Source organism: Eulemur rufifrons, chromosome 19 (genome assembly GCF_041146395.1).
Source record: "Eulemur rufifrons isolate Redbay chromosome 19, OSU_ERuf_1, whole genome shotgun sequence".
In the NCBI taxonomy this organism is placed as follows: domain Eukaryota; kingdom Metazoa; phylum Chordata; class Mammalia; order Primates; family Lemuridae; genus Eulemur; species Eulemur rufifrons.
Genome location: NC_091001.1, coordinates 28,034,129 through 28,056,630, shown reverse-complemented (window position 1 = coordinate 28,056,630; position 22,502 = coordinate 28,034,129). Strand labels below are relative to the sequence as shown.

At 44.5% G+C, this 22,502-nt stretch overlaps 1 protein-coding gene across 1 annotated transcript in view; it reads right to left on the bottom strand.

The window, feature by feature from the left end:
* Positions 1-3,170: 3,170 nt before the first annotated feature.
* Positions 3,171-22,502, bottom strand: part of PROM1 (prominin 1) — a 141,347-nt gene continuing 122,015 nt past the window's right edge. The window contains exons 19-28 of the mRNA XM_069495028.1: positions 22,021-22,092; positions 20,896-20,988; positions 18,552-18,605; positions 16,829-16,909; positions 16,633-16,701; positions 15,267-15,359; positions 11,714-11,829; positions 11,146-11,169; positions 4,508-4,547; positions 3,171-3,595 (exon numbers count right to left, since the gene is read on the bottom strand). Coding sequence (XP_069351129.1) covers positions 4,532-4,547; positions 11,146-11,169; positions 11,714-11,829; positions 15,267-15,359; positions 16,633-16,701; positions 16,829-16,909; positions 18,552-18,605; positions 20,896-20,988; positions 22,021-22,092 — 618 coding nt within the window. The 3' untranslated portion in view covers positions 3,171-3,595; positions 4,508-4,531. The remainder of the gene's footprint in view (positions 3,596-4,507; positions 4,548-11,145; positions 11,170-11,713; positions 11,830-15,266; positions 15,360-16,632; positions 16,702-16,828; positions 16,910-18,551; positions 18,606-20,895; positions 20,989-22,020; positions 22,093-22,502) is intronic.

The window sequence follows — 22,502 nt, the reverse complement described above, 5'->3', positions numbered from 1 at the left end:
TACAAAAAATTAGCCGGGCATGGTGGCGCATGCCTGTAGTCCCAGCTACTCGGGAGGCTGAGGCAGTAGGATCGCTTAAGCCCAGGAGTTTGAGGTTGCTGTGAGCTAGACTGACGCCACGGCACTCACTCTAGCCTGGGCAACAAAGCGAGACTCTGTCTCAAAAAAAAAAAAAAAAAAAAAAAAAAAAGTGCTCAATCACATTCTTCCCCCTTTTGCTTTTTAGAACAAGCTGCACCTCAAGGCCTTTGCACTAGTTGTGCCCACTGCCTGGCATCCTCTCTTCCCTGATTACTGCCCGCCTGGCTCCCTCCCACCTCCTTCACAGAAGCCTTCTCTGACTATCCAACATAAAGGAGCTCTTCCATTATGCCGTTACTTCATCCTGCTTTAATCCTCTTAAAAGCAGTGATTTCTGTTCTTTTCTTATTTGTTTGTCCATCTTTAAGTGGGAAGTGACATGATCAGAATTGCACTGTAGGAGAATTATCTCATGGCGATGTTGAGAAAGGCCTGGCAGGGGTATGAGGCTGTGCGCAGAGGGGTTAGTGGGCAGGCTGGTAACCGAGCGAGTTGTGCACATGTTGAGCTGCTGTAATGAAAGATCCTCTTTATCATGCAGGCAGGTTTTTGCCAGGCAGTTACTCAGATTTAACCCATGGCTTCCCAGGATTGTCTGGTTGCTGCCATTTCCAGTGGGGTGAGTCTGGGATTCTCAGCTTTGTCTTGGTAGATACTTCATTCATGGGCCACTGGCCTAAGCCTAGTCATTCAGCCACACCTAGCTGCAAGGGAGGCTGGGAAATGCAGAGCTCACACAGGTAGCCACAGGTCCAGCCAAAAGTCAGGGGCTGGAAGAGTAATAGAAAGAGGAGGAGAATGCCACACTAGCCAAGAGACATATGAAACCTGTAAGAAGGTAGCATCAGTGGGGTGGGGACGAAAGCTTAGGGACCTAGGGTGGGAGGAAGGGAGACAGAAAGCAGACTTGGCTGGCTCCCCTGGCTCAAGTGCTAAGGTGAAGGTGGAGCAATTCAAAAAAGGGGACCTGGTGGGAGGAGCCAGTGGGGGTGGGCAGGAAAGGGCAGTGGTTTAAGGCAGGGATGTAAGTTGTGGCTAGTGTGGCCTGTTTTGGTAAAGTTGCTTTGGAAAGCAGCAGTGCCTGTTCACTTACACATTATCTATGGCTGCTTTTCTGCTAGGACAGAGACACAGACCACATGGCCCAGAAAGCCGAATGTACTTGCTGTCTGACCCTTTATGGAAAAAGACCACTGACTTCTGGTTTAAGGCACATCCAGATGGAGATGCAGAGTGGCCACGTGAGTTGCTGGAGCTCTGCTGTGACCACAGATATGTCATGAGAACCGAGAGGGGCAGGGAAGCCGTGAGTGAAATCGCCCAAGGAGAAAGCGAGGGGTAGGGTAGACCAGGAGAGAACCTGGGAACACCAACTAAACGTAAGGGCAGGAGAGAAGGCGAGCATAGGAAGGAGACTGAGGAATAGGCAGCCAAGTCCCAGCAAGACACAGCAGAGGGCTCCTTCAGTGGAGATCTTTGCAAAGAGGTGGCGGTCACCAGTCATCGGTGCCCTGACCGGAGCTCTTCAAAGGAGTGGAAGTGAAGGAGGCCGAATCACAGGAGCTGAAAAACCAATGGAGGCAAGAAAGCGGAGATCGAAACATGCTGAGAATTCTTTCAAGGACATTATTTGGCTCAAACCCCTGACCTTGAGCCATCCACTCGCCTCGGCCTCCCAGACTGCTAGGATTATAGGCGTGAGCCACTGCGCCCAGCCTAAGGACATTATTTGTGAAGGGAGGAGGAGGGAGAAAACATGTTGCCCTACCATGCGTGAGTGTTCCGTGGGGTTGAGGAAGGGCTAATTTTTTAGGAAAGACAGGAACTTGAAGACCATATCCTAACAGCGGCATGTTGGCAAGGGGAGATACTGAAAAGTAAATAGATAAAAGTTGGAAGAGCGAAGCTATGGAGTTCTAAATTCAGCTGGCTTGAATAATTTGAAGTTTTAAAATGTGGGATAGAGAAACCAGGTTTTCAAAAAATGGCAAGTTAAGGGACGATTTCCTCCAAAAGAAGTACACACTCTATAGCCTAATTTGCTCAGATTGCATGCCTCTCAGGTGAAAATGCACAGGTACATTTAGGAGCACATCGCACAAAGCAGAGTTTGCCTGTAGCAGGTATTCAAGTGTGCATATTGTGACTCTGACTGTTCCCTGAGAAATGGTGCTTTAGATCTAACAACGTGAGGATCTGAGAAACAGCCTGCTTTGAGGAGGCAGGATGTTGATATTGACCTTGCATTACTTCCATATAATGGCCACTCCGATGAGAAAGGAGTAGAAAAAACAAATAACATAAGCCCAAATTTCATCATCTAAGATTTGACAGCCTCGGGGTCTACTCAAGAAAGCAACATACAGACCATGTTTTCCAAGTTCCTTTTTATTGAAATGAATCAGGACTGTAATGAAAAGACCTAGTGAAAAGCCTACATCTTGAATTTCCTAACGCAAATGTTAAATTGTGTTTGACCAGTTTTTCATTGCTGTTCACTTTTGATGATGACAAATCCAACATAAAAATCCTAAAGCAAACTGATACTTACTTTGTGCTTTCATGTATTTTTTTAAGGACCAAACTCTGAGGATTCATCATGTTGGAAACCAAATCTAAGAATCCTGACAGGATCTTCTCATATTTCACTTTAGAATTCTCACCAATAATCATATGATATTCATGTTAGCTGCACTCCAATTAATGTTTATCCTCATAAATCAGAAAACTCCATTAAAGTGTACACTGAAACTGGCATTTGTTGAAACAACTTCACTCTCTAAAGAACAGCATTTCTCTCAAGATCTCTGTCTCTCTCTCTGGTTTGAATTTGCTAGATTGGAGCTAAGCAGGTTTCACTGTGATTGCTTTTGCATTCCATTTTCAGATGGAATACGACAAATCATTGACAAAGTAGATGAAAATCTCCGAGAGGAAGGATATACTGTAGGTTTCATCCACTTTAGTGAAAATGGATTATTTCAACAGCACCAATAAGTCAACACTGACCTGACAGTAAGTCCATTTAGAAGAAAATCCTATAATGCTCATTTGTTTAAAAACTCCGACTGTGGTAACAAAAGGTATATACGATATTGACTATACACAAAATACATCTTTCCTGTAAACTGGTATGTGTTAGCACACTCCACATATGACAGTATGTTAGAAATTGAGCCATCACATTAGAATAGCTTTTTGACACAGAAATGCATCGAATAGGAACAAACACTCCATATGTTGTAGTGTCTAAATAAAAACTCAATGTAAAAAAGTAAAAAACAAAAATAAACAGGGGAGGGGGGAATCATCCTTGAATAGTGATGGACACGTGGACTATAAATGTGATTGGTTCATTCCTAACAAAGCACTACCCAGAGACCAAGGGCACCATTTCCATGGTGCCCGCTGGAGTCACTATGTTGCCACCAGCATTCTTCCTGGATTTGGAAAGTCTTGTAGGCCCAGAAACTATGAAAAATCTGTGATCCTTTCCACTTTGAGTATCTTGATGCTGAAATAAAGGTCAAACAAAATTTTAGAAACTGGTTTTGGATTATTAAAGAGAAAACTAGGAATGCATAATCCTAAACTAGTCTCCACCAGGAGCCCAAGAACTCTAGAAAATATAAATGTGTTTAAGAGGCACAAAAATATGTTTTTCACAAGACAATGTTTTAAAATACAGAAATGTATAAAAAACTTTTAATTCCATAATACTCAAGGTACATGGTCAGTACATAGATATCTAAACTATTTTTTTTATCTTTAAGAGGTCTTGCTAGCCCAGGCTGGAGTGCAGCGGTGGTTCACAGGCAGCATACCGCAGCCTTGAACTCCTGGGCTCAAGTGATCTTCCCTCCAGCCTCTGCCTCCCAAGTAGCTGGGATGCAGGCGTGTGCCACCAGGCCTGGCTTTTTTCCCCCTTTTTTAAACTATACACACATAGTCACTGTGTGTATATATGTATATACACAAACACACACATATGGATAGTCAATATATGTATGTATACACAGAGAGTCATTGTATCACATATATACACTTGTCCCTCGGCATCCGTGGAGGATTGGTTCTGGGACCTCTAGGCATATTCTCCCATATACTTTAAATCACCTTTGGATTACTTATAATACCTCATACAATGTGAATGCTATATAAATATTAATAGTTGTTATACCATACTTTTAAAATTTGTATTATTTTTATTGTTGTATTATTTTTATTTTTTTTAGAATATTTTCAATCCACAGTTGATTGAATCTGTAACCTGTAGATACAGACACAGAATGAACATATAAAATTATAATGTATAACCTGTACACTGACCTAGATTTTCCACTTAATGTATTAGCTATGTTTTAATGTTCTAAAAACTAAAAACTATAATCTTCTAAATTCTCTTATATGAAAGCATCAAACTTACCTCAAGCAATTTCAACATCAGCTGTCAACGAGGTACTGGGCTAAAAAACAAAAAATACACAAACATAACACTCTCAGGCAAAGCTGTGGCTGGTTTCATGACTTCTGTGCTGAGAGGCAGGCGTGTGACTACAGGGAACCATGAACAGAGACCACACCTCTGAAGGTTTATCAGGAAGAACAGACTTTGATTCTTCTAATTTGTTTGTATTGCTTTTAAAAAGATGATAAAGAGGATAGAGGGAGAAACAAACCCTGACAAGTAGAATTGTGAATATTCACAATCTAAGGTTAAAAGTGATAAAGGCCACAAAGAATATGTGTTGAAGACATCGGACTAGCAGAAACCAGACCACAGTGCAGATGACACACCTACCGCAAGAGTCTTGCCAAAGTCTACTTCTAGGACAAGAAGACAGAAGCAAATGGAAGTTCTGCAGGGATCTTGTTACAACTGCAAATCCGCAGGCATGAGACCAGACAGTGCACATGCCCTCTGAGTGGGTCTCTGGGTTAACAATCAACAGTAGCCCTACTGACATCTAAAGTTACTCCGTGAACATGGCCTTGACAACCTGCACATGCCCTCTGAGTGGGTCTCTCAGTTAACAATCAACAGTAGCCCTACTGACATCTAAAGTTACTCCGTGAACATGGCCTTGACAACCAAGAAAGGTTTGCGCAACTGGGAGACTAGTGAACTCCGTCTGGAAGATCTGTCGTTTCGACTCTGGCACCACCCTCCCCGACTGCCTCTGGGTAGATCACAACCCCTCTGAACGTGCAGGATGCACCGTGCCCAGATGTAGTGCTGTGGCAGACACACAAGGTTGAGGGAGGACGTACACCGAGGACATCAGAGCACCTGCAAGGCAGGGCGTTCCTTCCAAAGTGTTTAACTGTGGAAACTGCACATGCTTGGTGCTGTGTGCATTTTCTTGCACTCCTTTACACTCTCAGTAAAGAAACACATTCTTTATCGAAGAGACTCAGAGGGTCCCTGGAAAAAGGTACAGGCAGGGGTTGGCTCAGTGTCCTGCTACTGCCCACAGCCAGCACCAGGTCCTGGGCCTGAGTGTTACAAAGGACTATAGGCTCTGGTGATCACTCGTAAAGAACATCTACATTTGCCTTCTTGAGCAGAGGGATGCTGGGCACCCTAACTGGACCACTAGTTCTTTTCCTGCCCAGCTGTGCCTCTCCTGGGGCCCCCAGACAGTATGTACCAGCCCATCCTGGAAAGAGGGTACTCTGGAGACCTCAGAAGCAGAAAATGGGCAAAACAAACCAAGGTGGGCAATGTCTTAGTCTGTTTTCTGCTGTTATAAGAGAATACCAGAGACTGGGTAATTTATAAACAACAGAAATTTACTTCTTGGCTGGGTGTGGTGGCTCACCCCTGTCATCCTAGCACTCTGGGAGGCCGAGGTGGGAGGATTGCTTGAGGTCAAGAGTTCGAGACCAACCTGAACAAGAGCGAGACCCCATCTCTACTAAAGATAGCAACAAAAATTAGCTGGCATGGTGGCGCATGCCTGTAGTCCCAGCTACTTGGGAGGCTGAGGTAGAAGGATAGCTTGAGCCCAGGAGTTTGAGGTTGCTATGAGCTAGACTGATGCCACAGCACTCTAACCCAGGCAACACAGCAAGACTCTGTCTCAAAATAAATAAATAAATTTATTTATTTATTTCTCACAGTCTGGAAGCTGGGAAGTCCAAGAGGATGGTGCCGGCATCCGGTGAGGGCCTCTTTGCTGCATCGTCCCATGGCAGAAGAGCCAGTGAGCACGAGAGACAGAGAGGGAAGGGGGCCGAACTTCATCCTTTTATGAGGAGCCGACTCCCGCAAAACTAACCCACTCCTGCGATAACCACGTTAATCCACTCATGAGGGGAGAGCCTCTCAGAGGTCCCACCTCTTAATATCGTCACGATGGCAATTAAATTCCAACATGAGTTTTGGAGGGGACATTCAAACCATAGCAACAACTAAAACTAAACCCGGAAGCTTCTGATGCGAGGGGAACAGTGGCCCTTAGATGGCACCATATGGACACATTTCTTCAAGCCCTGAGGATTTGGACTCTGATCACTTCTAGGGTGATCAACACAATAAAATAATAAAATAAAGGAGGCCGATACAGACATGTGGGACAGCCCTCTCCACAGAGCAGACGTCACACACCAACGGCACCACTTTTGAGTTAGTTTGGGTTCAAAGTCCAGATCTCAATCAACGCAGGGCGCGGGGCAGCCTGACCAATAGACAGGAGGCAGACTCTGTTTGCCACCGAAGTACTCTCACCTTTGCAGAAAAAGAAAGGACCTGGCCCCCTGGGACCTGAAACATCGCACAGGGGAGGGGGCTCTAAGTACCCTCCCTGAGACCCAGGCAGCCAGAGCATGCGCAGGCGAGGCTGGGCTGTTGCTCACACGGCATTCCCTGAGACCCACCTGTGTCCTCCCCTGGGCTGCAGAAATGCAACCGTGTGGCCCTCCGACTTCCACCTAAGATTGACACGCCAGGTGTGAGGAACACCCTCCCCAGCGGGAGTAACAAGAAGGCCCTTTGTGGACATATTTTGTTGGGCCCCCATGGTTATTTTTTTTTCTCAATGTTATTTGCTAACATTTAAAAGGGAAATTTCATATCAAAATCGGATTTCTCTCTTTTCCAGAAAACTAGATTTTCCAGCAAAATTCACCTCATTTGTTCCTCTCTCTACCAACTTGGTGGTCTTCAGAGTGAGAACTGGGAAAAATACCAAATTTCTCTGTGGTCTCTTCACCTCTGTTTTGGGACCTTTTCTACGTCCACCTGTGTTTGGGAGAACAGCAGAAAGAGTAGTTCACGTCTTAGCTTGGCTCCTGCCTGGCTGTGGGGCCCTGGGCATGGCCTTCACCTTCCCAAGTCTACCTGCAAATGACAGGTGGCGACAGCAGCCGTGCAGGGCTGACTGTGCGGGGTGAGGCAGGACGCCGTCCTGCCGCGGGACCGACACTGGCTACTCTCCAGCCTTTGTGGCCACACGTGAAGCAACTTGCCCTCTTGATCTCTGAAGCCAGAGCTAGAGAGTACGTTTATCTCCACCAACAAAGGCAATAGAATTCCCTAGAGGGAGAAAAGGGGGCTGTTATTGGCCCCTTTTTACGGGTGAGAAAACTGAAGATCAATCTATAGACGCCCCTAGAGGTCACACACGTGACCTCTAGTGATTGTGAAGGGTCAAGGGGAAGGTTCAGAAACGAGTCATTCAACACTTGCTGAGGTGAAAATGCCTCCATTTGCTCTGCGACTTGGTGTGGGAGGCGGAGGAATCGCTGGGAAAAACTGCAGGCTTATCTAGGTTTATATGAAAGCCTGTCATCTTTCCCTTCAAACAAAAGCAAACAAACCACCACCGTGTGATAGACTAATTACAGGTTAGGAGTGTGTGTGTGTGTGTGTGTGTGTGTGTGTGTGTTTAAAAATAACATAGAGGAAAGGAAAAGGGAGGGGGAAAAATAATTAGTTTATGAAACTGAGTTTGCCACCATCTCACTTCATGTTCCTTTTTGAGAGAATGTGTTGTCAAACTGCTCCTGACCTGGTAAGTATTAGCGTTCTGATTTGCAGAAGGCTTTTCTTGAAGAGCCAAGCACCCTCTCCGTGCACTGATCATTTTTCTCCCAAACCTAGTTTTGTCCTGAGATACTGGCAGCGTGTGAAAACTCGGGTGTTAAACACAAGGAGAAACCGCAGTGGCAAGACCGTGTGAAGGAGCAAGCAGCTGGGTGTTTCCGAACAGAGCCCTCCCTGGGTGGCTGTGCTCACAGCCACAGCCCGCACGTGATGCACGCAGGCTGGGTGGTGCTAGCTCAGCTGACAGATTAGAGTCACATCTGTCATCTCAATCACCTTTGGGTTCCTTCCATCAGAGACGTCAAAGTAATAAGAAAACAAAATTATTATCACAGTGAACCAGAAACCAGTAAAATAAGGGCTTACACTGGTCAAAGGTGAATGTTTCACCTTGTTACCTCATCCAGCCCTTGCAGGGTCTTGTCCTTCCTGGGTGGCCCAGTCCAGTGACTGAGAGAGGTGGGGTACAAAGGCTCAGCTGGGCCCAATGGGGGACACTCTGGACAGGCAATGCTGGCTCCAGAGCTCCCCACCAGGGGGGCCGAGGCTTTGGCAGGCCCATCTTGACTTCTCCCCCTTCCTTGCACAACTGTGGATCTTCATACACACCCTACACCCCAAACCCCGTCTTAGCACTGCTTCCAGAAAACCCACCTACGACACCCTCCCACCCAGGCTTGCTTCTCCCTCTAGCATCCTTCACGCAGCCTCGGTGACACTTCCTGGTACAGAGAGTATTTCTGGAGACTTCATAACCAAGAGGCAGGCACCAGGAATCAATTCTACAAATTCACAAAGTGCTAGAAGATCTGATGTTAGGCCAACATAGGCAGTGGAGAACAGCTCTCCTTTGATCTTGAAATTTTCAGACCATAAATATAAGATACCCTGTAAGCATGCTACACCCCGAAAGGGCAGCCCAGCATGCGATGCAGGCAGCAGCACTGCCTCCTCTCCCCAGAGCAGACCTGGCTAACTGAAACTCACCCTGAATCCACCTGCAAATCTGTCACAACACAGCACTCCAGCAACCAAGTCTGGCATATGAGAAGTAGCAAATGAGATGGAATCAATTTGCCCTTTCAGAACTTACCGTTTCTGTTTTTTATTACCACCATTTCTGCTATGCTCTGAATGTTTGTGTCCTCCCAAAATTCACGTGTTGAAATTTTAATCAGGATGATGGTAAAAGGAGGTGGGGCCTTTTGAGAGGTGATTAGGTCCCATTATTGCCTCCTTAGGCTGCTTGTAAAAGGGACCCCAGAGAGCCAGCTCACACCCTTCCACCATGTGAGGACACTGCAGGAAGGTGCCTGTCTGTCAATCAGAAAACAGGCCCTCACCAGACACTGAATCTGCCAGCACCTTGATCTTGGACTTCCCAGCCTCCAGAACTGTGAGAAATAAACTTCTGCTGTTTATAAACTACCCGGTTTATGGTATTTTGTTAGCAGCCCACATGCACTAAGACAATTTTCCTCTCCCTAAATGGCAAATTAAAATGAAAAATTCTAAAGTTTTTATAATGTTCAAAGTTGTTAGTTAGGTAAACATTTTATCCTTCTGAAAAGACAAATTTTAATAACTTTCTGCTTCTGTTCATCCTGAAAACTACCAAAAGTAGAATATCTGCTGTCACTAGGCAACATTGCTTAGGATAAGGATGCAACTGCCTGATAAATTGCATCTGGATGGGGAGGCCTTAAATACAGATACCTGGTGTGAAGCCAAAGCTATGGGCTTCCCATCCCACGTGGAGCGTGGGCCTTCTCAGACAACGTGGACCCCTGTGCACCAGTGTTAGCCCTACTCCTTTGCACCTGAGATGTCACTTGGGTTGGGAGGGAAGAACACCCTCCGGGGGCCAGCTGCACGGACATGGGGAAGGACCAAGCCCACTGAAGAGGACAGCCACTGAGGCCCTGGTGGTCCTCGCACGTCATAGCCCCGCCTCTTCTGTGTAGACAGAAGGGGTCCCTGGTTGATATATGGGTCTGAACTTTAAGTGGAGCCTCAGAAGAGGACCCCTGGCAAGTAATGCTCAGAGTTACTTGATAAATATCCAGAACGATAAAAGTTTCTTAATTCCAGAGAATACAAATTCATAAAGATTTGGAAGAAGGGTTGGGGTCCTTTTTCTGGTTGCTTATAGTTAATTAATTAGAAGGAAAGAAGGAGGGAGGGAAGAGGGGAGAGAGGGAAGGAAGAAGAAAGTTTTGAAAACCAACTGCTCAGTTTATTTGGTGCAGGGAGATTCTAATGGAAGGTGTGCATGCATTTAATCCTTAGTGATCTGTAGCCAGACATAGCATTTTAAGATGACGCCAAATTTTAATTGCTGAAAAATTCCAATGTTTAGAAACCTATTGACTATTTCACCTTATGGCATCATGGAATGCTATGTAGGGCACCAATAAGAGTATCACACAGAGAGAAGTGGAGCCATGAACCACATGCAGAAAATTCAGTATTGGATCTACAGGAGATGAGAAGGTTTATCATGGGACATGCATGCACTTCCAGACTTTGCTTTACCTTGTCATAACAGGATTGTGAATACCATATAAATGATCTTTATGATAACCATTATTACCATTTTCCATACTGTAACAAAAATAAATATACCAGAAACACCATGTTATCTCTAAGATGAAGTATTTACATTATGGATTACAAAGACAACGTAATGGTCATGAAAAGTATGCGACAATTTGTTAAATCTACAAAGAAGGTAAAAGGGTATATTTACATTTAAAAAAAATGAAGACCAAAATGACTACTTTATAGAGTAATACATTTAATATATAAAATTTCCATTAATTCAATAAATATTTCCTGAGCACCTTCTATGTGCCAGCCCTCTTTTAAGAGGCATCACAATTTATTTTTTACCTGGACAGATCTATTGTTTTTATGTCATTTTAAGATGTTATAAATTTAATTTTAAAAGTCCCTCACATAATAATAAAACCTCCCCCGTCCCATATATGAATAGAGTTTAAAAAGAAAAGGCTTACTTTTTCATGGGTATAGTTTCAACACTACAAAATACAAGAAAGGGAGATACAATTACTTTTCTTGTTATTATTAAAGCTTACCAGCTACAGCCCCCGTATGTTTACTCTAATACAGACACTGACAGTGCAAACTCAGGAGACACACACGCAGAGGAGATGAGTGAAGAATGAAACATGCAAGTTCACCAGACACGGTGAAGGGCAGACTACAGAGCCAAAATGGAAAGCAGTAAAAACAGTTATCATAAAGTGAACTGCCAAGTCCCCGAGAGAGAGGAACTGCAAGTAAGAGATAAAAAGGCTGGTTACAGAAGCTGAGAGGATTAAGCAAGAAGAAAAAAATAGTTAATACAAGCATAAGAAAATCAGTGCAATAAAAATCCCAACAAAACACCTGAACAGAAAGGATCCCCTAACTTAAAAAAATTTAATACCAAGCTGTTTTAATAACCACAGCCTTGTAGTATAGTTTGAAAAAATCATGTTTAATCTCATCAGAGCTCATCTCTTTGAAGACAGCACCAGCCAGAAAATGACCCCCCCGCCCAGTGGAAACCCACACACTTACTCTTCATACACATCCTCCGAATCCATTCGACGGTAGTACTTGGCCAGCTTGACGGCAAAAATTAGAGCCGGAAGTGAAAATACAGTAGCTTTTCCTATGCCAAACCAAAACAAATTCTAGGAGGAAAAAAAAAATCAGAAGTATTAAATGCATGAAGATGGGAAATGGAAAACAACAGTTGTTTGGGGAAAAAAATTTTTTTTTTTTTTTTTTGAGACAGAGTCTCGCTCTGTTGCCTGGGCTAGAGTGAGTGCTGTGGCATCAGCCTAGCTCACAGCAACCTCAAACTCCTGGGCTCAAGCAATCCTCCTGCCTCAGCCTCCCTAGTAGCTGGGACTACAGGCATGTGCCACCATGCCCAGCTAATTTTTTCTATATATATTTTTAGCTGTCCAGATAATTTCTTTCTATTTTTAGTAGACACGGGGGTCTCGTTCTTGCTCAGGCTGGTCTTGAACTCCTAACCTTGGCTGATCCTCCTGCTTTGGCCTCCTAAAGTGCTAAGATTACAGGCGTGAGCCACTGCGCCCGGCCTGAAAATTTTTTTTAATGAGTTTTCATTTTGTCCTTTAAAACCATTTGTGAACCTCATAGGAACCAGCCACTGTGTGAAGTGCTACACATTATAATTCATTTAATCTTTCAAAAACCTTGAGAAGATCCTATTAAATTTGTTTTACAAAAAAGGAACAGAAGTAGCAAGTGGGAAAGCCAGGATTTGAATCTAGGACGTAACAAAACAACTTCTGACCACCCCACTACATGACCTCTCCTTGCGGTCCAAGTGTGTAGGAGCACAGATGGCCAGCAGGTCCGAGTTTAAATTCCTTTTATTTTTTGTTTTTTAATGCTAAGATGACTAATGAACCTTTCTGTCTTTGTTCTACATCTGAACAGTTAAGATGACAGCATCCTCATCCCAGAATATTATTGTGTCAAGAAGATGGAAGCATCCATTTGAAAACACTTAAAAGGTTGTTTGGAGGGTAGATTTCATGTTACCTGTCCTTATTACAATAAAATAAAATTTAAGAAATAATAATAAAAACTGACTCAAAACACCCCCCCCAGTATCCTTTTTAAAACAGTTGACAACATGCATGAGCCAGATTTCACATGTAAACCTGGATTTATGTCTTTTCTTGAAAAATCTGAAGTTTTGCCTCTTAACACTGGTCCCTGTTCTCCACAAGGCAACAGTCTAGAAGTGGTTCTTTCAAGAGGGGCATTTGTTTTCAGTGTGGCACAGACCACACCACTAATATTTGCAGGCTGAGATTCAAAGTTATTTAACCTTATGGACCAATCAGAGCAAACACAGCAGAGCATGGCCTGTTCGACCATGTGGGTACCCGTACATGGGCTGAATGCCACTTCCGGCCAGCATCCTGCACTTGGCCTGCTTTCTAAATCCACCAGGCTCCTACAGATAGTAGTTCATGTCTGAGGCTCGCGCCAGGAATAATGCTGTCAGCAACACTAGCGCAACTCTTCTCAGCCCGCTGAGGCCAAACGCAGCTTGTACATAACGACAGCTGCTCTGACCCTCAGGGCCTGGCTCTGCATTTCTGCTTTGCTCCTGGCTAAGTTTAGTGCTGCAGGGTGGTGGCACTTCTTTGGCCCCTCATTTCTGGGCAATTTCTTCTCCCTTCCCTCCATTTTCTTTTATTAGTGGATTTCTATGTTTTCAACCTTGTTTTGAAAAGCTTTACAGCTTCATAACAACCGTATCCTTTTTCTGGAAGCTGCTTCAATCCTTTTGGAAACAACCAAGATACAAAAGAAACACGTTAGCCAGCCTGTAGTCTATTTCCTTGGTGAAGCAGATGCCCAGAGCTCTTCCTTACTGCTTAAACCACCTACCGAAAAGCTCCAGCCAATCATCTTCCCGAGCAGCCCCCAGGCCTCCCCTCAATCTGTCCCTGATTATTTGCAGAGAGGCACCTGCTAGTTGGGTGATCTGACTGGTTGGGGGTAGATGGTGGAGGCTGGATGGACACAGGGAGAGGTCGATTCGGGTTCAAGCAGGCTAACCCTGACTGCCCTACTGAGGGCCTCAGCCAAGGCTGGCAGCAGGGGCCACCAAGCACAGGACGGAAGGGGAAGAGGATGCTGGAGGAGGGAAGCAGTGAGGAAGCCAGGGCTTAGGGTCTATGTGGCTGGGACAGTGACAAGATCCTCCCATGTGGGCATGAAAGTCCATGCAGCAGAGAGGTAGACATGAACAAGGGAGATGCACAGAGCAAGATGGATGCACTGAAGCAGAGAGCCACCTGCCACCCTTCATTCATTCTGCAGTGATACTCTGCCAGGCAATACACCTCACGGCAGAGACACAGCCCTGTACTCATGGAGTTCAGAGTCTAGAGTGCGTTGGGGGGGACAGGTCTTAATCAAAGAACTGCACAAATATATAATTCAAACAGCAATATATCTCTAACGGAAAAGCATAGATTTCTATAAGAATGTAGAAAAGGGAGCCCAATCTAGTTGGGAGGGTCAGAAAAGGCTGCCTGGAGAAAAAGACATTTGAGCTAAGACCTGAAAACCGAGCAACTGATAATAGTGAACACTTAGAGAGTGTGTTAGTGTACCAGTGGCGTTAAGGGCTTTCCATGTAATCTCTCACTGAACCATCAAAACAGCGCCATGTAGATGATGAAGCTCAGAAAATTTCAGTCAATTCTCAAAGTCACAGAGTTCTAAAAGTGTAGAAATGGAATTTGAATTCAGAGTCTGTATTCCTAACCATTTGTTACAAGATCTAGAAGACTTAGCCTAGTGGAAGGTGGGTGGGGAGGGGACGAGGACAGAGAACAGAGAGAGGCAGGGTGTGCGTGTCCATCTCCTGCCCAGACAGAGGGAATGGCACATGCAAAGGCCCTGAGGTGGGGAAACTCAGAAGCATTAATGAAGTGAAAGACGGGAAGTGTGTCTGCAGCATAGGGAGGTAGGTGAGCGGATAATACAAAATGAGGCGTGGAGGGCAGGGGCCCAATCATCAGGGCAAAGGATGCTCACGAGAGCACAGGGAGCCAGTGAGGGGCTCTGAGTAGAAGTGAGCAGATTGGCTCCCAGAGAGAGTCAGTGCATGTTGAGGGGTGAATACAGCTGAGGAATAAACCTGATGAGCTGGAATTACCATCCCCGTGGTCACATCTGAAAGGGCTTTTAAATGACAAATTAAGTTTGGGTGTAGCTTTCGGGTTGTGTATATAGTTGCACTAAGAATCCTCCTGAACATTAGTAATCTGCACCCAATACCTGCTTCTTTCTAATTATTCTGGACAAATAGGAGTTTTCTTCATGAGGGTCTCCTGACCTCTGTAAATATAATTTTAGGAAGATATGCAACTGGGGCTTCGACTTCTCTGGTCTATTAGGCATCATAACACATTGATCTAAATTTTAGATTTTAGGGTTTTGAATTCCAAAATCATAACAGACCCAAGCAGAAAACGAATTATTATAGTGTGCATTGCAATCTGGGGGGAAAAGGATCAAAGATGATGGATTTATTGTGCCTCCTTCTTGTTGGTGATGAAATTCTTACCAGAGGACTGATAATGTAGCCGCACAGAAGCACATTGACAGCAGAATCTAGAGCGGTGGCCACGGGTTTGCAGGACACCATCTTCTCTCTGATCTACGGGAGGAAGAAACATAGCAAACTTTGAGCCACATTCACAAAAATCCACCAGACTCAGACGTGCCATTTACCTTTGACCTGGTTTCACACAAAAAGGACCTCCGTGTCCTCTAAGACTGTGGTGCCCAAGGCCCGGGGCACAGTACTGGTCCATGGCCTGTTAGGGACCGGGACGAAGAGCTCCACCACCACCACCCCCACCCCCCATCCCACCTCCCCACCCCCACTGCTGGCTACAGAAAAATTGTCTTCTATGAAACTTACGAACAAGGGTGAGGGCTGTCACACAGCAGGAGATGAGCGGCAGGTGAGGGAACATATTTACAGCCACTCCCGATCACTCACGTCGCTGCCTGAGCTCCACACCCCCGCACCCACCCCCAACCCGTGGAAAAATTGTCTTCCATGAAACTGGTCCCTAGTGCCAAAAAAGTTGGGGACCGCTGCTCTAAGACATGGAGCTGACAGCTATTCATATTGATGAGTTCTATAAGATTGCTGTCAGCCCTCTGTCATCGTGGGTTCTGTATTTGTGGATTCAACCAACTGTGGATCAAAAATACTAGGAAAAAAGAAAAACGGATGGTTGCGCCTGTACTAAACACATGTAGACTTTTTTTTCTTACCATTATTCCTTAAACAATACAGTATAACAACTATTTACATAGCCTTTACGTTGTATTAGGTATAGGAAGTAATCTAGAAGTGATTTAAAGTATACAGGAGAAAGTGTGTAAGTTATACACAAAGACTATGCTATTTTATATTAGGGACTTTGAGCATCTTCCAATTTTGGCATCTTTGGGGTGGAGGGTCCTGGAACCAACCCCCCATGGACACGGAGGGACAACTGTATCTGCTTTACAGCAAGACCCACCCTTATTCTCTCAAAGCCTCGGTTTCCAGTTTCCTCATTTGTTATTGAAACAAGACCTATCCTACAGGACTCCTGAGAGTATATGTGTTCAGCATGGTATTTGTCTGAGTATTTTTTACCTGAGCCTTTGTTACCTGACAGAGGAGATGGGAAGAAAATGGAAGAGTCTGTGATAGCGAAAGTGAGGAAAGGGGACCAGAGGGGCCCCCGGGAGCATGTCCTCCGACCTGGTGAGCAGGCCCCCCAAGTCTGGGACCCACACTGCAAAATCCTTTCACTTACCTCCCACCAAATTACTGGGGAATTTAATTTGATTTCCTCTATATTTTACCCTAGAAAATGACCATCTTAAGACATGGCCTCCTTTATGTTCATAAAAGATAAACTACTTACAGAGAAGTCAACCCACAGCAGATATTGTTCAAAGTGTCCTACTATTGTTCTCACGTACTTCCTAATTTCCTGGAAAGAAATCAAAGATTAGTAAACCATTAAAATGATGAAAGCATACTTAAATATCATAGAGATTTAATGTGTAATGTTCACATGCCCACTTATTGACATGCTTATTTTAAAAAGGAAGACTCACATCATTAATGACAGAGGCAATGTTGTCTGTGACGAAGTCCTGAGCAGAATCCAAAGAGGTAAGAATATCGGCTACTCTGTGCTGGAAAACATGACAACAATCCACAGGGTAGAAAGTGATGCAAGGACTTCATTAGACAACTTGCATATTGATTCGAGTACCGTAACTCGGCCCCACAGCACCGCGCCGTGGGCCTGCTGCTTAGGAAGATGACAGAGCCCCTCTGAGGGCAGGAGCATGAGCGCAGCAGGAGCACACACTCTGGGCCAGACACTAGGCCAGTCCTTTTAGGAAGAGCCTCATTGAATCCTCACAAAAAGCTATGCAAATGGTTGTTATACTGTATTGTTTAGGTGTTGCAGGCTCCCTTCACAGACCACGCAGCTGATCCAAGGTCAAGGTCAAGGTTGCCAGGCTGGGATGCATTAGAGGGTACTTGAGATTTGCATCTAGTTTTTTTTTTTTTTTTATTGGCAACTCCAAAGCCCACACTCTCTGCACCATCACACAAGCAAAGACAAGGTCTCTGCCAACCCACATGCCAGTGTGGTGTAAATTAGAAAGGGGCCCCTTCTGCCCAGGAACTTGAGGGCACAGAGCCTGCTGAGTGGACCAATGGCTGGTTTCCACCCTTCCTGCCCCCATAGCTGGTCTCCTAGTGAAAGGCATTGCACAACTGTATGCATCACCCTGAATGTCAAGCGGTGCAGAGAAGGCAAAGGACCTGCACACAGTCACCAGTGTCAGCAGGTTCCCTTGGCGTGGGACACACACTTAGGAAATGGCAACCCTGATTAGGAGTACAGGGAGGTCCTGGAACAGGGTAAAACATAAACATCTTCAGAGGAACTGAGTCATAATGTTGGTCTCACTGAGAAAAGTGAAGGAAGAAACATTTAATTTTTTCCTGTGGAGCTAACATCCAAAACCTTTCATGGGCAGCCTATTCTGCTCAATAAAAAATTATTTTCTGCATTGCCTATGGGCATTGTGGATTCATGATAAATACAACAGCCTTGGAGCTCCGTTTTTGTGGTGGGAACGTTTGCCTGAGGGCGCCCCTGTGGTAGATTGTACTAGTTGCTCCGGATTATTGATACCCTCCCTGGGGCCACTTTCCAGAGCATGAAGTAGACTTCCCCAGCCCCATGACAGTGGGCATGAACATGTGACTTGCTTTGGCTGGTGGAATGTTGGGGATGTCGTGGATGCCCGTTCTGAGCAGGGGCTTACAGGACAACCTACGTCTCCACTCGTCCTCTGAACTTCTGTCCTCCACTAAGAGGACATGAGGTGGCCCAGACAGGAGCTGCTCCTTCAGGTTGGGTGTCTAAATGGGAAGCTACGTAGAGAAGCCTGTGGTCAACCCAAAAATGAAAAGGAATGACTGTGGTCAGAAGGCACTGAGATTTGGGGTTGTTTGTTAGGCAGCATCACCTCTGTAAAAGTGACCAATGTACCTCCTAAGCTTACATCCTCCACATCAAAGCACAGATTTCACTTAAGTATCTAACAACCTGCTAAGATGAGGTCTATACTTATAGAAGTTCTTGTAGAAAGGAAATAGCAGGAAAACCCAGTTTGGTATTTAAAATGGGTAAATGAGACTTTTTTTTTTTTACTTAAAAGTATTTACAAAAATCAACACCTCTGAAATTCTATGTGTAGTATTTTATAACCAAACCACCAAACCCCATGACAGCAAAACAAAGTAAATCCTCACCACTAATCCATTGCTTATGGGTTGCAGTGTCTTGATACTGTCCCTTAAAGTGCCCTGGTGAACAAACATAGATGATATTTTCAAAATATTACATGAAGCAGCAAGATCACGTCTTGTGTCCTTCCCTCCCCCAAAACGGCTATCAAATCTGACTTAACACTGTAATGGTTTCATTCTAGAAAAAATAACAGACACTAGTAACAATGTGTAACTTATACACCGCTGGTGTAAGAAAACCTGAAGAAAAACATCAGGATACACAGTCTAAAGCTTCAAAGGCCAGTACTTCACATGTAAGGTGTCCAAGAAACCCCTCTGAATTAGGTTTGATCAAAGTAGAAGGCATTATTTAAAATAGAGCCTGCCCCACAAGAGTAGTTTACCTGAATGGTTTGGACCAGGGGTTGGCAAACTGTATCTGTTAAGGGCCAGAGAGTAACTATGTTAGGGTTTATGTGCTATAGTCCCAGCTACTCAACTTTGCCCTTGTACCAAAAGCAGCCACAGATAGTTTGTAAATAAGTGGGCATGGTGAGACTGCAAATTAGTACAACCTCTGTGAAAAACAGGATGGAGATTCCTCAAAGAATTAAAAGTCGACCTACCATTCCATCTAGCAATCCCACTACTGGGTGTTTATCCAAAGGAAAAAAAGTTAATTTATCAAAAAGACACCTGCACTTGAATGCTTACTGCAGCACAATTCACCATTGCAAAGATGTGGAATCAACCCAAGTGCCCATCAATTTATGAATGGATTAACAAAATGTGGTATATGTATACTATGGAATACTATACATCCATGAATAAGGATGAATTAAGTTCTTTTGAAACAATTTGGATGGAACTGTAAACCATTATCCTAAGTGAAATAGCTAAAGAATGGGAAAAAAAACACAACATGTACTTGCTATTAAATTGGAACTAACCGATGAGCACACATGTGCAAAGAGGGAAGTAAAATTCAGTGGAAATCAAGCAGGAAGGAAGGGAAAGGAGGGAATAGGCAAAAACCTATCTAATGGGTACAGTGGATACTATCTGGGTGATGGCCACACTTACAACTCTGATTCAAGCATAACAAAATTGATACATGTAACCAAAAACATTTGTACCCCCATAATATTTTGAAATTTAAAAAAAAAATTCTTTCCTTAAAAAAACAAAGAAAAGTGGGCCTGGCTGTGTTCTAATAAACTGGCAGCAGACTGTAGTTTTGGAGGGCCCTCGTTTGCCAACCCCTGTACATGTGATCATAGGTCACGTGCACAAAACAACTTGCCTATTTGTGCATAGATTGCCCTAGTTCTGAAAAAGACATGAAATCCTGTCTACTTGAAGGAAAGCATTAAAAAAAAAAAAAAGCAAAACCAGCTTAAAATGTTAATACATTTGCGTTGGGCATAAACAAGCACAGTAGAAAATTGTGAAGAGCACAGGATACAAATGAAGAAAATTCAATAGGATGATTTTGTGAATAATCTAATGAATTAGGAAGTCAGGAGAGAAAAAAAAAGAGAAGTGAGAACTAGCTCTGGAAGCTCAGCTGTTGGAGTCAAGTGGACTTACATGCTTCTCTAACCTGAGCGAGCTGATTCAGTAACCCAGTTTGCACACAGTTCTGTCCTTGACCGCGGCAAACAAGACCCGCATGCAAGCATAATAATAATTCCTCCTATTTCCCAAGTCCCTCTCTGAGGTCAGGTAGTAGTAACAAGGCAGCAATTGTTCCCACCATATTTACATGAGGAAACCGAGAAGCCACAATACTTTGGGGAGCCAGAAGCAGGATTTGAAACCAGGTGTGTCTGACTCCAAAGCCCATATTCTTTCCTTGCTACAAACTGCCTTTACTGCATTAAGGAAAGAGCCAGAAGGTGGTGAGAAGGAAACGGAAAGGGTGGGAGAGAAGAGAGGAAGCATGACCATCGAGACAGCTGACGGAGCTAAGGGGATGCACACAGAAAAGCACTTACCCTCAACTTCGCATGTTAAAGTTTGGAGAAAAAGAATTGAAGAATAAGTGAAAGTGAATCCACAGCACTGTGGCTGAATGCAGGGCGTGGGAAGGGCTGCTCACAGCAATGGAAACTAGAGCAAGGTGCAGGAGACAGCCACAGGACTCCATCTAACTATTCAAACCCAAACAGACAAAGTGGAGGAAATAAACAGGAGAGGGAGGTGCAATTTAAGTTTTGCCTTCCTTAAAGCCCAGCTCAATTTTTGAGGCTGGGGCCAATCGGACTGGACCTCGAGAGATGAGCATTAGGCAAAACGAAAGGCAGCTAGCTGCAATCAATTTTGCTCGGGCCATAGCGAAATGCCAAACGTTGCTGACTGTTACCAGGGATTGCTCCATAGGAACGACCTGTTGACGGTGAATCATTTTAATAGTTTCTGCCTCTCTTTTCAAGGACTGCCTCAAAGTTCCTGGCGGCTGCAAAGAGAATAAAATAAGCAAAGATCAACACCTTCTTTCCAGACTCAAAGCATTCTCTCTAACCACAGGGGGCCCGGGCCAGCCGGGACATAGGCACGCAGGCAGCCCCCCTTGTGCAATAACAGCCATGGGCGGGCATGGGGGTTGGCCAGCTGGGACAGCGCCAAGACACTCTGCTTCAAATCCCAGACCCACGGACTCGCGGCAACAACCCACACTCACGATTCCTACCTGAGTGCCCGAGGCTGTGTCCTCTCTCCACCTCACCATGATGTAGCCACTATGAGTTTCCCCATTTTACAGATGAGAAAACCAAGGCTCGATTGAGAAATTTTTATTTAACCCACAATTTAAATGGTGTTTAGCACATTAACATAGAACAATTCTGTAAGGTAGGTGCTTATTAACCCTATTTGACAGACGGGGAAACTAAAGCACAGAGAGGAGAAATATCTTGCCCAAGCTCCTAGCATTAGGAAGCGGCTGAGTCAGGATTTAAACCCAGGTCTTCTCCAGGAGCCAAGGCTCCTTGTCACTGTGGTCTGCTGCTTCTCAGATGGGACCAGTTAAGGCCAAGTAGTCACCAACCAGCAGAGAAGTCGATGAAGGGGATGTTTACGGGGCTCTGGTGGTGTCTCTGCCCTCCCTCACCACTTCCTATTGGTGATGCAAAGCACCGCATGGAATCTTCCCCCCACATCCTCGGGGACTATCCCCTATGCTGCAAGAAAAATGACGTGTGTGTGTGTCCAGGTGGAGGGGTCGACAGAGGCGAAAGCAGGTCCAGAAAGCAGCAAGGGCATCTGCTCTAAGCACAGAGGACATCAGCCCCGCTGTGGTCACCTGGCAACATTCAGGCTCAGAGAGGTTTGGGCCACATGGCAATGGCTGCTGGTGGGGACTTTTGGCATGCACAAGAGAGGCATTTGTAAACAAGGGATTATTCTTTTCAGTGGCCTCCCTAAGAATGCTATCGCCATTTGACATCTCCAACTACTATAGCATTTAACAGGGACTATTTGTACTCACCAAATGGTTTGCTTTTGTTTCTAGATCATATGCAAATGATAAGAGATTCACTTTTGCAGGGTGTTTACCAATCTACAAAAGAGGCGTAAAAAATTGTGTTAAGGATATGGGATTTTTAAACCTTAACAACACCTAATAGGCAACATGGGTCCGTAACTATAAAGTAATCAAGGTTAGAAACTCTTACACAGGTGACATCTGCATTCTTATCTATACATATAAAACCATATTATTTTTATTCAACATATTATTCAACCATAAAAAGGAATGAAGTACCGATACATGCTATAACATGGATAAACCGCAAAAACATGCTAAGTGAAAGAAGTCAGACACAAAAGGTCACATATTGTATGATTCTATTTGTGTGAAATATCCAAAATAGGTATATCTGTAGAAATAAAACAGAGATGGGTTGTTGCCAGGGGTTTGGGGGAGGAGAGAATGGTGAGGAGCTGCTAACGGGTACAGCATTTCCTTTG